Source organism: Lepisma saccharinum, chromosome 2 (assembly GCF_977018435.1).
Source record: "Lepisma saccharinum chromosome 2, izLepSacc3.1, whole genome shotgun sequence".
NCBI lineage: Eukaryota > Metazoa > Arthropoda > Insecta > Zygentoma > Lepismatidae > Lepisma > Lepisma saccharinum.
The window spans coordinates 150,311,414-150,329,713 of NC_139230.1; the positions used below are offsets into that span (position 1 = coordinate 150,311,414).

General features: G+C 34.6%; 2 protein-coding genes across 2 annotated transcripts in view; both read right to left on the minus strand.

Moving 5' to 3' along the window:
- Positions 1 to 1,177: 1,177 nt before the first annotated feature.
- Positions 1,178 to 18,300, minus strand: part of LOC145984533 (uncharacterized) — a 49,401-nt gene continuing 32,278 nt past the window's right edge. The window contains exon 5 of the mRNA XM_083118186.1: positions 1,178 to 2,788. The gene's annotated coding sequence lies outside the window, so the exon portion shown is untranslated. The remainder of the gene's footprint in view (positions 2,789 to 18,300) is intronic.
- LOC145983699 (uncharacterized) lies at positions 14,991 to 15,521 on the minus strand. Its single transcript, XM_083116754.1, has one exon. The coding sequence runs from the start codon at positions 15,519 to 15,521 to the stop codon at positions 14,991 to 14,993; it is 531 nt and encodes a 176-aa protein (XP_082972880.1).

The following is an 18,300-nucleotide window of genomic DNA, read 5'->3' on the forward strand; positions in this document are numbered from 1 at the left end:
CGGCACCACTTTTCTCAGTGTCACAAAACCTTTCGTTACAAAGTGAAAGCATGGAAAAATGGCCATTTCAGTTTTATAATGTTTTTAAAAATCATTATTACTAAAGAAATCCAACCTGGTAATTTGTATTTGCACTTGTTACATGCATCAACATAGTGAAAACATGCACGGTTTCATGTTGGCTGTCCAAATTATTACATGCATACACCACAGTTTTGGTGGGCAAGAATTTTGGAAAAGAGTGCACATTATATATGAATAAATATGATATATTTCTGAATATGCATTTGGGGAAGGGGGAGGAATACCCTTCATCACTGACAAACTTTCATAGCTGCGAGCATGAAGGTGAACATTTTTATTAATGTTGCACTCATTTCAGGGCCTCCCTCAAAATGCTGTAATGCAGTTGCCTTGTAAAAGTGGGGTCAGTGTTCAATTCCCAGTGCAGATACATTGCACAGTTCTATAAATTTCACTTTAAACTGCAGGTATAGTACCGATTAGCCTGTGACAGCATAAAGCAGATTAAAAAGAAACTTGGCTTGTTTCAATTTTATGAATCCTCAAGAAAACAATTTTGTATGCTGTGTCCCATGTGACATTTATTCATTTCATGTCTCAAAGATGCAATGTAGCATAAAAACATCATGGTTGTAGAAATGGTACTGAAGTTAACCCTTCATCATAGAGTTACGCAGACTATGAAGATTTCAGTATCTAGGTGTTCCATTTCTTTTGCACGGTTGTACATTTATTTTCTGAGTTTCCACATTGCTAGTGAGCAAATAAAAAGAACATTTTTTCATGTATACATGATCCATTGAATAACATATTTGGTACTCACAAAGAAACATTCAGGCACTTTGTCAACTGCTCAACAAAGAATGCGGCGAGAATAAAAAAAACACATTTTCATTCACAAAAAATTTATTGATATTTTCAATAAAACAATATATGAATACATGAATATTCAATGAATATATGACATGTAATAATATGTCATAGGCTGATATTTAAAGAACACTACATAAATATGTTTTCATAAAAATTCTATTCTGAAGGCACTGTAATTGAGGTATTCACCGCTAGATAAGTGGATTTCAATTGAGCAAAAGAAACTAACCTGAGTTATGGAACTGCCACATTTATTTTCAATAATACCTCATGACACAGAAAAAAAAATGATAGGAAAACAAATAAAAGATAAAAATAAGTAGTTAAAGTTTACATGAAAAATACAACTTATAATGCACACAATACAGAGAAACTCAAAATATACTTTTACACTAAATAATTATGTAGCTTTCACATGATTACATGATGGTTTCATTCATGGATGAATCATCACAACTTAATTTACATTGTGTGCCACATCAATGTATATATTTATGACTGATATAATGAAATTCCATGATTTCAATACTGACTCAACCAGAAAAAAAAATCAACACTCAGTCGTTTCAACTTCACACAGATTATCACATAGGTTTTGATTGTTTAATTCAAATATTACAGAGTAAAAATTCTTCACAAATTGGTGATAATATATGGTTATAATTAGGGCTAAGCCAATACCGATACATCAGTATTGGTATCAGAAAGTATCAGTTGGAATTTAATCATCAATACTGGCTGATATTTTGCAGAGTCTGGAATGTTTCACGGACTCCAGAAATGCAGTGCAAAACTTTCATGGAAATTTCTTGAAATTATGCAAATATGCTTGCTCCATTTGCAACAATGCTGTGGGACTAAAAAGATTGTGATGTACAACCATAAATATTTTAAGGCATAACTCTGGCAGATTAATATGATATAGTATCAATGAAAGATTTGTATATTCAAATTGATAAATATTCTTAACTACTTTGAATTACTACAAATTTCAAGTATCGGTATTGGTATCAGCTAAGCCCAAATTATAGCAAAAGCTATGAAAAACATCAGGTGAAAATGTCACATTGTGGAACATGCAAAAAAAAAAAAAGTATGTTTATAATCTTAAAAAGAAAGAAGAAATAACTGGTTGTAAAGGCTAGATTTGTGTAAACAATCTCAAATACACATATCAAAGAAATAGTTTCTATTTTAAATTTCAGTTACATAACATACAAGTTGCAGAGGAGCAAATATAATGAAAAGGTTATTGACACAGAACCATAAAAGACAGTGGAACCTAAATTATGTGTTTTTCTATGGAGCCAGGGAGGCAAAATTTAAAATGTGAGAAAATGTAAAATCTGAGAAAATTTCATAACAGTTCATGCCATCATGAAGATGGAATGTATAATGTGGGAAAAATGTAAAATCCTGGAAAGAAATATTGAATTTCTATTGTTCTGTAACATTAAAGTGACATTATTCTGTAACATTAAAGTGACTTTATTATTAAATTTATTATTTGAAACAGGTGATAACAAAACTAAAATATTAAAGAATTACAACAATATTGACAAACACTATATTCATATTATAGAAAAAGTATTAAAGAAATAAAAAAAAACATGTTGAAGTAACTAATATTAAACTTTAGTTGTTTGAGATCAAATGATGTCAAGTTATTATAAACTGACACAATTGCACAAAAAATGAAAAGCACTGGACAATATCAGCTATGCTGTGCTACAGACATAACTTTTCAGGGGTTTCTAAAATTTTAATTAAGTAACAACACATGTTGATCCCAGTTGCAGAGAAATATATCACAGATTTTTCTTGCAGCTTTATAATATCATTCACTGCTGGTTTTGTGTGGCACATTCTTAAGCCAGTACATTGTTCTCTCCTAAAAAAAAAGGAAAATCTTTATTAAGGTTCAATTAATGTTAAAATATACAAACCAAGTTTCCCTTTTTCATTTAACATCAGAGCCACATTCAGATCTAAAACGCTTTTCCCTCCCATTACACATTTTAATCACAAAATTTCTTTAAGTATCTTTAAGTGTATCAGACTCAGTCACAAAATGTGACTTTTACAATTTACAAAAAGTTCAAATAGCTGTCAGCCCTGTGGTGAGACATGCAGAAGAACATGCCTATGTATGTCTGAACAAGTTTCAGCTATTGCATATACAATATCCAGTTGACACTAGTTGCTGTGTTTTCTTTCATTTAATTTACTTTGCTTTTCTGCCACTTTATGCATACCACAAAGATGAGGATGAGTGATGATATAATGGAATTGATGAGGGAACACTCACAAAGAACACCCATGTCCAGTCTAGGCTTCGAACCCCGAACTCCCAGCATCATAGTATGCAGTGCTAACCCCTCCACCATGGAGGTTGGTGAATGACCACAGAAATATGAGACAATGTGGCTTTGGATAGATGATTAATCATACAATTAATGACAGAGGAAGAGGTACACAGTAAGGCAGATTTAAAAAATTCAACATTTATGTGAATCATGATGGATGAAAAGAAACCGCAGAAGTTTAAAATTACAACTGATTTTTCTGCAAGTGAGCATGTGCTCAAAACTTCTTGGCTGTGAAATCACTCATCAAACTATCAAACTGCACAAGCCACTCTGTTCACCTCCCTTAACCCTTAAGACGTCAGGGCCGATTTTCCCAGTTTTGCATAAACTCTAGGAGCATTTTCAAGCAGGAAATTTGAAATTTGCCAAGATTTGAATATTATTATTTTATCTTGGAACTACAACTGATAGAGTTACAAATGATATCTCGTTCCTTTTTAGTAAAGAGTACACTATAACCCTATAATAAAGAAATAAAAAAAATCCTTTATTAATTACAAAAAAAGAAGAAGTAAAAAAATCTGAATTTTTCTCCCACATTTGAACATCATTGTGTCCCCACGTAGGCAATTCCAGAACGTGAGGGTTCAAAACAGTACCTGCCTATTTCCCAAAATGTATTCCATTATCGATGCAAGAATTATGCACATGCTGCTGATACTTTCAGAGAAAGAGATACCTTCTTCGGTGGGAAATTTAAAATTCGGCAAGATTGTTAATAAAAATGTACCTTGGTAACTGCAAACGCTAGAGTTACGAATTATAGCATATCGTACCCAAGGTATTGGGTAAGAAGTGTCAAGTCTTAACATAGCACAGAAAAAAGGAATGCTGAATAAGTAATCAGGCAAAGGTCAGGTGATTGACTGGAAGGCGTATGTGGCATGAGACTTGGAGGGGAGAGAGAATGGACAGTTGGCGAGTGGATGGGATAGAGCAAGGAAGTTGGGAGGGACCATTATTGGACAGTGGTGCATGAGGAGAGTGAAATCTGACTGGAAGGACAGATGTGTGTCAATTACCATTATTGAGAGGACAAACTATGGAATAACCTTCATCTATTTGTGAGGCAAGTATTATCCTCTTCTTATCAATATCCATATCGGTTCAGTCATGGAGAGTACAGAAGCTCAATTACTGTACGTGTCAATTCTTGTGCCATAACTTTGGATGTAACCTCTTGCATACATTATACTTTAGGCTAAGTGAGTGATAACCATCTGAAAGATGATGAATAACTACACCAGCCAATACAATCTAAAGGTTCTTGGTTCGATCCCAAATGCAGCATGGGAGTTGCGTTATGATAGCTTGTTCTTCTCAGCACTGTGAAATCAAAGCCTATGGTCGAAAACCCGATTTGCATTTACCAAATAGAAGATTTTTTTTTTTCCACAAAATTTTGAACTCTTGTCAGGCTGCCACATGGGCAAGAGGATTCAAGTAGAAGACAAAAGATTTAAAAAAATATTCCTTACACAATTTGAACATTTTCGCACATCAACGTAGGCAATGCCAGGATATGAGGGTTAAAAAAGATACTTGCATATTGCCTGATATGTATTACATTCTCATGGCAAGAATTGTACACTGGCTGCTGATATTGTTTGGAGAAAAATATCCTAATGTAAAAGCCATGCTCGTGTTCAGTGGGAAATTATAATTTCCTCAAGGTCTACAAATTATATATATATATATATATATATATATATTGAGTTGAAAGTGCCTATCACATCCACCCGTGCCATACCCGACGTCACGTTACAATATATAAATATATCCTGGTATCGTTACGGCAACCACTACACTTTGCGATCGTTATTCTTAGAACTCTAGTTTTATATGAACCCAAGACTAGTAGTCTTAATATGAACCATCCAATCTTATTTTTCTCTGTCTTCAGTAAAATTTCGGTGATGTAACAGAAGTTAGAGGAAATGTTTGTGTGTGCCTCTATGTGACACGCTGTTTCATGGGTGTCGCCAGAAATATTTGCAGGGGGGGTCAGGCAAATGATAAAAATTGAATAGTATATTTACCATGGTTATAAATGTTATTATACAATAATAAATATTATAAACTAACAAAAATAAATTTTATTCAAAATAATAATAATAATTATTATTATTATTATTTCAAATAAAATTTATTTTTGTTATTATATAAATGTGGAGACTCGATCCACCAAACAAGTGAATACCAGCACAACTACTTTCCATTATTTATTTTGCATTTTATGCAGTTAGTATCTGAAATGCTTTTTGATATTAACGTTTGCACATCTCTTTCAAGAACAGGCTTTAAATGTTATGGGGAATTTTTTTCATGAAGTTTGTTGTGTGACCTCAAACCTACAACTGTAATTATAAGAATTTTGAAAACTGTGGAAACATTTGTTCCTTGGATGGAATGGTAGAATATAACCTTGTTCCTGTTTTTTCACTCAATGTTTTCAATCCAATGCATTTTTACTTAGATTATTCTGTTGAAATACTAACTAAATGAACTTTATTTCTGTTCTCAACAATAAATAAATAAAGTTTGTTAAACTTTAGGGTTTCTTGTATTTTCAAAAGAAGGATGTCTGTTTCTAGAGGCGCTCCACCGACACGTTTCAATTGCCATGCGCTGTTTGCATGTTTGATTGTCTATTTTTTTTTTCAATGATTCTATTCATATTGCTTTCAGCAGCTATAAACTGATACTTTATGCTAAAAGTTGCAATAGCTTTACATGTGAGGTTTTTTTTTTTTTTATATTTGAAAGGTCGTATATCACGACATCCATCTCCAACATGACTGCTGCATTGCATTTTTAATAAAATAAGAAACCAATCAGTAGGCTTGTATTAGTAGTATCTGATTAAGTGAAAAATTTTAAAAATCCAAAAATATGAGATGCATTTTTTTAAAAGAATCTGATTCAAAATAATAAATTTTACCAGCAGCCGCAGACTGAGTCACAATTGGAATTAATGTACATCCGTTTTACACATACCACTTATGAGGAAGACTTAGAATTGAATTATGCAAACACTGGAATTGTTTCCTATCTGCAGGATATATATATTATTGTACCTATAAGTACCAAGCATACATATTGAGCATGTACTCTTCGCAACATCTTAATTGACCGCCCTGAAAAAATTCAAAGTCTTGAATTCATAAATTTGGTAACATAGCGCCTCAGAGTCCACAAATACTATCCAGCTTAACAACAGTTTTTCTTTCTAAACTAAAACGCTGTTGTGAATTTCTTTCATTCTTTCACATTCCATCAAGTTAGAATTCCTAAACCAGTAATATAGTACACAATTAAACAAAAATCGTAAATTGGAAATAGAAATGTTGATTTTTTTAAGACTATTTGTTCTGAAATAGAAAATAGCGTAATTTATGTGCAGTTGGAAACACTGAACTCTTCTCCACCACCTGGAGAGAATTGAAATCACATATAAATGCAATGAAGCAAATTTCTCTCGATTTTAGGCAAAATTACAGTAAAGATGAATTGCACAATACTGGACGATTCTACAAAGTGCGTCCTTTCCCTGATCTGTGGCGAAACATGGTTCGGAACTCCGGCAAAATGTTATTTCAACTTAGATCAACTTGTTTTACAGGCTTTCACGTTAGCAATCCCTTGGAGCAGTTGGTTAAGCGGTCATCTCGTTTTTCTTTTTCGGCAAGAATGAAACATCGTAGGTTCAAATCTCACCCACTCCTGATTCTTTTTTCTTTATTGTTATTTACGTAGTACAAAGTGTTGTAATAATGTAATATAAGATGACATTAAATCACTGTAAATATTTATGTGATGCATACCTCTGAAATGTTTCTACTCATCTGCTTGATTTTTCAGTGATTGGCAGGATTTTTGGCAAAGACCTTCCTTTTCATTTAGCTGTCAAAAGCTATGTTAACACACATTAAGAATTAATATATCATAAATACATGTTCTTAAACAGCATGTTGTAATCAAGGTGTCCCCGTTTTAATATCAGGTGGAGGCTCATTGCACAGTGGTTCGGATCCCACTTTAAACTGTAGATCCAGTCCCGATTAGCTTTACTGTGCATAAAGTTCACTTAAAACACCAAATCAACCAATACATCTCCTCTCAGAGTGGGCCTTCTACGATACTGTAGTCGGCCAGCATCCAAAAATACAGTTCTGCTTCGCGTACACCAGAGTATAATTTCATTTAATATTGTGACTAATTTTACTTTAAAACCACAGACTAAAGCGATAATAGTGTCCAGAAAAAGAACCTCAAAGTAGTCTTCACACAAAGTATTTTAATCCATTGCCAAACATTTCAGTTAAGAATGATATTATGCTTTTCCATTGACCGTATTTTCGATTCATAGTGAATTTGTTAAAAGGACCAAGTCAAGAAACCTAAATATGTAAGTTTTACTAGTAAATGCATTTAAAATGCAAGAAACAACAGGGGAGGAGAAAAATAAACCTCAAAAATATAAGTAAAAAATGCAACAAAAACTGTTAAGAATACTGACAAATAAACTAAACAAAAAAGGCTGAAAAATGCAAAAGAATTGTAAAATAGAAAGAGTTTTCAGGTTCTAACTGAAGGGAAAATGACATGATATCAGGTTTGGCATTGTTTTTAAGGGTCAGAAAAGAAGTTGATTTTTCCTCAACTTCCGGACCCTAATTACTAATTATGACCATTGAAAAAGTTGGAGGGAGGGAGTCTGCTTACTTAAATTTTTCTTGATGAGGGATCGTATCGTCCCATATCTCCACTTTCTAATACAGAAAAAAATCAAGTTCATATTTCGAAAATGACTTGCAGTTTTCCACCACGAAAATATGTTTTCATAGTTTGAAGTTCGTTAGTATTATCTTGCAGGGTTTCAATTCTTTTATTTTCACACATATTTTATATTTCATACGTTGAATATCCCTTTCCTCTCTCTTTTCATACAGTCTTTGGAAAAAAGCTGAAGTTTCTTGGCAACCAGGTTCTGGTTCAAATTACTCCTTTTCGCTCTCCTGTTCCTACTTTAAACAAATAACAAAAGACTTCGTAACTAAACAATTCAAAACACCAATAGACATGTTCATCATCTTTCCCTTTCATCGTTTCTCGATTTTTTCTGGATTCCTTTCCTCATGAAATTTGCCATGAGGAAATTATAGAAATGACATTATGTGTGAATTTGTTTCTTCAAACTGGTAGCTAATCATAACATGACCTACCTGGAGGAAAGGTAGCATGCTTGATTCTCACAAGGGAGGTTGTAGGTTTGATTCTACACCTAGGCAGGATTTTTATCAGGAGTTTATCGTTGGATGTAAAGTTTATCCACCATGCTAAGAAGTTAACATTGGTCTCTGTAATTCACGAGGTGAAAGGAAATAGTAAGAGAAACTTGTTTCGATGATAGTAGGAAGTCACATGCCACGTGGAATGCGCAGAATCAAGTTACGTAGAGCTAAGTCTGTAATGGTGGTATCGAATATTGCAAAGTTAGTGGGGAAAGTTTGTTATATCTGATACTCGTAATTTCTGTTCAAAGAAGACAAACATTTTAGATACAAAGGCAGTGACGAATTAACAATCATTATGAGGTTTTAATTTTTTTGTTTTTCACTCACTATATAAATACTTATTAGTATTTTCTTATCGAATCGGCCTCTGTCGCAATAACCATTTACTTATGTTAATTGGCGATTTACTATTATTTTTAGACGCATGGTAAGATGGTGGTGAGGGAATTGACAACAGTCATTATGAAGGAACGGACATAAAATTACCAATCTTAGCAATTTGAACTCATTAAACGGTCTCCTTCATTACAGTAATGCACTACATCACTACTTAACATAACTGTATATGTTTGTTTTAGTATATCGAAATCAAATAATCAATATTTTAGGTGTCAGAAAAGAACAAACAATACATAACTTAAATAACATTACATATTGCATCCTGAATACATATATGTGATTTGTGAATTAATCATGATGTGTGTGTTAACACAACATATGAACAATAACTAAAAAAAAAGTTTTAACTTTAAAAACTGGAAATCTCCAACTTCTAAGGGGAAAAATGAGCAGAAGGGACATCCCTCAAGTGTGCATCGGGTTCATTTTTTAAATATTCTAATATCAACGGTCTCTGTTAAAAAAAAAGAAGAAAAAATGAGGAGAGGGTGGATTTGAACCTGTGACCTTTCACGCTTGATGAGAAATAAGGAAAAGCAGGGTGTAACCAACTGCTCTACGTTAACTTTATGATGTAATACCCTTATAAACATGTTGACGTTTATGAAGACTCCCACCTTCCTGTGTTCCAAGCACATTTTCTCGACAAGTCTTGAAAAATATTATTTTTTGAGAACTGTTCGATATTGTAATAGCTTGATACTGCAAGCTATTGTAAATAAAATGTCGCATCAACTCCTCACAAATTTGCTTCTTTGTGCACAAACATGATAGCGATATCCTCCAGGTGGAGATAAACTGTATTCAGTGTTTCAAACCCCTCTAATTTCAAGTTGAGCAAGCAGAATCGTAAAAATTCCTCAAGGTTCTTTTTCTACTTTATTATTTCTGTTTGATTGTGTATTATAATAGCGGTCTATAGTTTCTAAGTTCATGGAAAGTGCGAAATTGAAAACCTCTCACTGCAGCGTTTTTCGTCTAGTGGAAGGACCAACTCAAAGTTGGCTACTCTCACTTGGAGCCGAAGTGCAATGTTGCTAAGGTTACGAATTCGGGACTTAGAATTCTTTCGGGGTGGTCAAATAAGATGTTGCGAAGTGTACACTATTTTTTCATGTTTCTAAAGAAATAAGTTAACCTATTTAGCCTACTCAATGAACCTCTGTATATTTTTATAAATGTTACTGTTTTATGATGCGCTTTCATTGGTTTATTTTCAGTTTCCTATTTTAGCAATTTGAAATATTAATTTTGAGAAAAGGTTACTATTGTCACAAATGTGATTTTATTCTTGTAATTTTGCATTGCCTTTCTCTCACTTTTGGCTAATCACAACAACGATGATATAGTGAAACTGATTATTTGACACTCACAAAGAACACTCATGCCCAGGCCGGGATTTAATCTCTGGACCGCTGGCATCGTAGCCTGCTCTCTGCGATGGAGGTAGACTATTATTTTTACATGGTAAAAGGCATTGCAAATATCAGGTTTTGGCCTGAGAAATGCTTCAAGAACATAAGTGAAATTCTTGCTTCCGCATAACTTCTTATGCTTGTCTTTAGTTACAAGTGGAAATGAGCAAGCACTGTGTACAATTAAAAATATTTAAATTGGAAAAGATGACGATATACGTTTCATCAACATAACAAATTATTTACACAGTGTAACTTGTTCAATCAAGGTTTTTGATATTGCTTTAATAAACATTATTCGATTAAATATACCTATACCAAAAACAATATATGCTGCCTATGTGCATATATATGTTTTACATATTGTTTGTTTCTTGTAAAATGTAAATGTTACCTATCAATTATGACAAGTCATTACATTAATTATACATATATCCCAACAATCCTTTGCAGTGTTCATGGAAGTGTGCACATTACTGTACTTATTCAACTATACACTGGCTTAAAATTTAATCATCAAACTATGAGACAACAAGTGACTTTTTTCAGAATATCCTATTTATTACCCTTTGTTCACTTCACTTTCGCACACAAATATAAACAAAGAATACTGGGGGTAACTCTATGCAATACTTAGTATATTGCAAAGATTATTTCTGAACATTCCGAGTAGTTTGGAATTAGTGAAAATCAACCATACATTGTGTTGTTTCCAGAAGAGAAGATGAAAAATGTTTTTACTTTCCTTCTGTTATTTTCATCAATCAATCCCTGAATTACTTACATAACTGAAAGTTGAATAATAACTGAAGTGTACTTGTATGCACTGCTTATGGTTATTTTGGTTGGCATCTTACATCAAATTACTAGTTGTCAGCTTGCAATCAAGGGAGCAGTCCTAAGTTCAATATGCGGTGGAGGCACTTACTGGTTCGAATCTCATTTTAACGTGTAATTCCAGTCCCGATTACCCTCTATGTATGTGCATAAAGAGGACTTATACAAACTTTGGGTACTTGAAATTTCATGGATAAAAATTTTCAATTTCCTCAACCAACTTAAAAGTATTTTACAAGTGGCAAATGCTTTAAAATTAATGTCTTATTAGGAAGGTTTCAAACACACAGGCCACAAACACACCAGATCGTGTTTCCTTCAAACGAAGCAAATAAAAGGGGGATTCTCGTGCCCTCAATCAACATGGCAACTGATGATGAAGCATTCGATGTATCTGTATGTGCAAATTATTTTATACATTTTGGTGACATAAGAACCTCTTGTATTTAAGCGTGAGCAGAGTTTTAATTTCCTCGCCATGACTGCTAGCGCCACTCCCCTGCACCATCTCTTGTGTCGTGTACAGCCAAGAACATCACAAACCAGCTTCCACAGAAATTATTACATTATCGTAACGACCGGTGAAAAAAAATGTTGAATTTTGGGTTCGGGGACATTTTTTCGATCACCCTGCAAGGCTACCAGATTTAGTTGAGACAGTCCATTTTTAAATCCTTGTACTGACGTTTTATTAACTGCATTTGTAAAGCTAAATTGTTTCGGTTTATTGTCTAACTCATATTTATATATGTTCTTTATTTTAATAATTATTTCTAATACATATCATTTACATAATAAATAGATTATCTTCTAAATATAAAGTTATCATGGCTGTTCAATGGTGTTGTATTACAAGTAAATTAAAGGCAATTTGAAAACATTATTACTTTGCGGAATGCATACGACTATTACTTCTGTGAGCACACTACTGTTCACAGTTGCTGCACGCATCTTATAAATGACAACAAAACGTGCGTGGCTTTTTAATTTTAACAACGTTGAAATCAGGACATGTTCTATAATTTTACAAGATTAAGCATACTTAGTATTCGTTGGGGTTAGTAGAGAAGATACAAAGCACAAACTACAAGCAGAGTCTGCTTCTAGCAAAAACCTATATAAAATCGGTGCTGTCAAACAATAATGTTAAATCACACACTGCCGGTGTGCTGAAGACAATGGTGGTTTTGCATGTGCGCAGATTGTTTGTTGCAAACCTCTTCTAGCAAGATCAAATTTCAGGGGCCCTTGTTGTTTTGTCGCAAAGATTTGCAACGTAACTAGAGTCAAATGTTTTGTCTGGTGTGCGGCTGCCATAATAGCCTCATGTTAACCTACCCTGTGAAGTTTTGCAACAAAAAATACTCATCGCATCGTGCAATGGCATATGCAGGATATTTTCTTTTCGGGAGGGGATGGAATTGTAAAAGTGGAAAATACATAATTAGTTTCTAGGTGGACAGTATATACTACATTTTACTCTTAAAAATGGCAATCGGCGATCACTTTAAAGGGGAATTGCATTTACTACTCTGTTTCTTTCCCTAATTATTCACTGCTTTTATTTTCAAATATTGATTTTCTCAAAATTAATGGAGGGTTGTAGCCCCAACAGACCCCTCTCTGCATTTGCCATGGCGTCATGTCAGATTGTATCTGGTGTGCGGCTGGCCTTATCAAACAAAGTCTCTGTTCATTCTGCATAACGTTTTCCTCGACTGAAAGATGGGCATTTTGACAAAACAAAAAAAAAAGTAATAAACATTTTCTTAGAATTGAAACGATTATTTGCAATGTTGCTATTCGTTTCCTGAAGTAAGTTTTGGTCTCTCTCGCATGTTTCAATAGAATCGTGGAAGGTGATGAAGGTAACAAATATAGTTTACGTTTTGTAGAAAGCGATGTGAGCACAATACATTCTCCAAAGTTGCTAAGATGATCAACTTTAGATGATTTTCTTTTAGATGAAAACAGCCACGGCATTAATTTACGGTAAGAATCTCCACATCTGTTTGGTGACTCAGGAGAAATGGAAAAAAGTTGTCAGGACAATAGACTCCAAATCAAACAATGGACTTGTAGAATATGAAATGCGCATGACAGTTGTGACACCCTGTAAATTCCTACTACTACTATCATTATTATGCGATGAGACAAGTAGAAGTATAAATTACTAAATGAAAATTTGTTTACTGGGATTTTAGAAACGAGAAACAAATGAAAATTAAATTAATATATTTGGAAGAAGATAATATATTGAAGCTTAAGAGGAAATTATTTATTTATTACATGTAGAACAGAGGGAAATGATTTGAAATGTGAAGTAAGTTCATGTGTGAAATTCATAGTGCCAACTGATTTATTATCAGATAATAAAAACTAAATTAAAATTAATTACACATCAATGTAATCTGAATCTTTGCCACTTCTGTTGCTACATCTACAAATGTAACTTTGCCATTACTATGCTTCTGAGATGTATGTCTTGTGAGATTAATACAGAGAGCGTAAAACAAATCTCAACATGTTTCATGACCTCTTCCATATCATCTTGATTTCTGCAAAGGCAACATAAAATAGCCTGAAACATAACACCTTGAGTTTCTGATGTAAATATATTTTATGGTGTAACAATTAGACGAAGTTTGTAATCTCAGCATGAATTGTATTCAAATCAATGTGCAAGAGTCAACCATACACATTATATCCGAGAACACTTTGGCAAAGTGGGTAGGTCACAAATCCACTAGCCGATTATTGTATTTTAATGAACATAAACAAAAATTTCCAAGATATGACTATCGATGTTGTGCTACTTAATGTTGTAAATGGTAGCATTCATTTCCTAAAGAATTTGCAATAACAATTTCGACTTTTTTTCTACAAAATTAAACAAGTTATTGACTTGAGAGCCTTCTGGTTCCTTAAGTATTAAATACTTGTTTGTTCTATGGCCCTCTTAGATGGAATGTTCTGCTAACTCTGATTTTTCTGGATGAAAATTCTTGATGTAGCTGGTATGTTCTTTGCAGAGTTGTTCGATTGTCCTCCCTGTTTGTCCAATGTAGACTTTAACGCAGATACAGATGATACGGTAAACTCTGGGTGTCTTCTGTCATAGATCGTCTTTAGGATTTCAAAGTCAGCTTCTGACTTTCTGTGATAGTTTATGAATCATCATAATGTTGTGCTTTGAAAGAATGTGGCTGATGACTGGGGAGGTTACCAGTGTATGGGATGATGGCTATCTCTCTTCTCTTCTCTTCTTGGTTGTCTGGGGGTTCTGGGTTTGTTGGTTGGTTGTTCTTGTTGTGCATTACTCACTCTAGTGTCTTGCGTCGTCGCCTTGTATTCAAGGGGTCCCGGGTTCGATACCCGGTGGAGGCACATGGCACAGTGGTTCGGATCCCACTTTAAACCGTAGGTCCAGTCCCGATTAGCCTTACTGTGCATAAAGTGGACTTAAAACACAAACTCAAAACCAAACACTCTAGTGTCTTGATGATGCCTTCACTGCATCAATTCTGTCTGAAACTTGTGCGCAAGTGTCTTATTTCCTCATGAAGGTGTTCTGTGTCACTGATGGAGATGAAACAACGTAGAGAGTATGGTTGACCACTGCGCTGGATGGTGAAAACTGTTGTGGTTAAGGTATAGGTCAGTGTGAGTAGGCTTCCTGTGTATGCTGTATCCTAAGGTCCAATCCAGTTTGCATGTGACGAGGTTGTCCAGGAACGGAAGGTCTCTGTTTCCATGGTGAATTTGAGGTTCGGGTGCTAGTTATCGAGACGATCCAGGATCGTCTGTAGTGCTGCTTCACTGTGTGGCCAGATGACAAAGGTGTCGTCTACATATCTGTAAAATTCGGTAGGTTTCTGTGAAGCTGAATTGAGTGCCTCATGTTCGAAGTTCTCCATGAAGAAATTGACTTTTGCAGGCAAAATCAGGGATCTAATTGCCACCGTGTCAGTCTGTTCAAAGTACCTGCTCTTGTAGCTGAAGTAGGCTGAAGTCGGGGTATGTTTGAAGAAGCTGATGATGTCTGGTGTGAAGTGTTGCTCTAACAGTTTCAAGGAATCATGAAGATGCACTCTGGTGAAGAGCGATACTACGTCAAAGGTAACTAGAAGGTCGCCCAGAGAAGTTCTGATATTCTGCAGGGTCTTGAAGTCTGACGAGTTCTTGAATATGGTGTTGGCACTTGCCATCTGAGGTTGAAGTTGAGCCATTAGGAATTTGTCCAGTCTGCAGGTAGGACATCCAATGGCACTGACAATAGGTCTCAATGGTACAGCAGCTTTGTGCATTTTGGGAAGGCTATACAGTTTTGGAGGTACTGTTCCACTGGGTGTTAACCTGTCCTGGGTTTCTTTTGGCAGTGTCAACACAATGCTCCAACCACCTATACCCCCTCACCCCAGTTACACACTATTCTTATTTTAAGTTCAGGTAAAATGTGAATTGTCAGTTTGGACAATTTAAAAAAGGACTGATCAATGCTTAGTTTTGTTGAGAAAGTCAATTATCCCCAAACATGCCATTCATTTTTTAACTTTCCTGATTGCATCATTTACATATGAAAGAGAGACAGAATATACAAGTGTTTTCAGAAAGTGAAGATACAAAGACTATAATGTATTCATGGAATTTTTCTTTATGTATATATTTTTTATTTATTTAGAAAGCTTTTAAAACAGAAAAAAAGTGTTCCACATACATACAGTATGTGCAGAAGAGTTAATAAAGAGGAGGAAATAAACCTTCTTCAGTGAGATGTTAGAGCAAATATTATATATATCATGAGAAATGCACACTTGAGTGTCACATACACAACACTTTCCAGATGCAAAAAAATGTGATAAATATCATGCCATTCTTGTTATGGTTGCAGACATTTCAGTTATGGGAACTAAATATACACTGATGATGCAGTTGATATCCTTAGTCTTGTACAGTGTCTCTCCAAAGTTTTAGGACAACGACATTTTAAACTAGGCAACCCAATTTACACAAGCCGTTGGTGGGTTGCGTGCAGAGTCAGGCTCAATTTCAGGGTTGCCACATGCATAATAGATATTTATAAAATACGCGAAAGAAATATAAACAAGTATTATTGTATAAAATTATTAAAAATATCACTATTATATCGCAAATGACAAAATTCTTTCTGAAAGAAAAAAATAGGTTTTCTAGTATTTAATCGCTGATGAGTCTACAGTAAGGTAAGAGGTGAGAGGAAACGAAAGGTTACAAAGGAGAGGAGAAAGAGAAAGCGAAAGGAGAAGAGGAAAAGTAGAGGAGAGAAGAAAGATAGGATAGACGAGGAGAGGAGATGTAGTGAGGAGAATGGAAAAAGATTCGAGGGGAGATGAGGAAAAAAGAACAAAGAAGAGGAAAACGAGTGGAGAGGAGAGGAGAGGAGGAGACTAGAAGAGGGAAGTGGAGAGTAGAGTAAAGGAGAGAAAAAGAGAAGAACTAACAAAGAGAGAATAGTGCAGTGGAGTCGGAAATCTAAGACAGGAAAGGAGATAAGAGGAGTGGAGAAGAGTGGGATGGAGATAAGATGGGAGAAAAGTAGGGAAGGCGATATGAGATAAAAGCAGAACGGAAAGAGGGGAGAGAAGACGGAGAAGGAACTGGAAAGAAGAGGTAGTTGCAGAAAATATCGTCTGAGCGTCAAGAATGGATGCATTGGTCAAATTATCGACATGAAACATTCAATAACATTTTGAAATATATTGGACAATATATTAGATCGGTGCGAAATACCTTTTGGCTGAGTTCAGAGCGAATTAAAATCTTCCATGTAAGATCTTTGATTTTACCTGCCATTACACCACTAAAAAAATGAACGTAATTTTTAATATTTATAAGAATTATTCAATTTTTCTCCACTTCTCGGTTCGTTGAAATGGAGATTTTGTAATTCAACATTTCCCCTACCCCCATTTTTAATTCCAAACTGAATCATTCCGTTTCACACGGCGTGGACAATGAACACAATGGGATATGTCTAAAACTTACGAAAATTTTCTGCCACCGGAAGGGTTTGAACCTACGACCATCAGATTGACAATCCTGAATGGTAGCCACTACCCTACAAGCTTCAGCTCCTTAAACCAGGTAGAAGAACCACTACACCATGCCTTTACCTTCGAATCAAACAACATTTTTTTTAAAGTATTCTGTCCCTCCAATATTGTAAATGTCGTTTGGTATACGTGTAGTTGAACTTTTACTTTAATTTTGATTTGTTTCTTGTAGTATAACCAATATCTTCGAGAAATAATTTTCGAAGTGATTAAAAACGAGAATATTGGTAGTTGTGAAAATGCGAGTTATTTCTTCTACCTTATTATTGTGATTAGACATTACGTACTAATGGAAAATATCTAGAGGCTTGAACATTACAGGACGATGTTCTTTTCCTGTGATACTGTAACAGACAAAATGCTTGTTTACTGATGCAAGTCTTGTGTCCAGAACAGTCTTATGAAATGTATTTGCTGTTGCGTAAGATAACACGAAATAATTACACCGTGTGCGAACTACCAAATCTGTGCAACGTTATACGTAAACAGTAAACAGGCGGAAAATGTTATTCATAAAATAACTTCACATTTGACAGTGTTAGTCAAGAGAGACTCGTGGGACACTGTGCTAAGGTGCTGGACTAAATCCTCCTAATTTTTCTTCCTCGAAGAACAACAATTTCTAAGGAAGAGCAACATGATGATCTTTCTTATTTCTTTTAAATGCTTACACTTTCCTTTAATTGGGTTAAAAATAAATAAGAATATGGCTTGCATTTCTGTCATTGACGTAGACCAGAGAGACAGACAGACAGACAGACAGACATTACAAAATAGTTCAAATACTGCGAGCGCCATTAAAAAGTTATGATAATTCTATGTTGCGTACTTAGAATTATTCATACAATAAAGAACATGTCTAATTGTAAGTTAACAAAAAAACAATAATAAAGAGACATTTTCGCATCACGATTGCAGTTCGAAAAAGTCGGGACAGGGATTGAAAATAACGCACTGTCCTGACTAAATCGGTGAATCGGACGTCTGGTAGCCT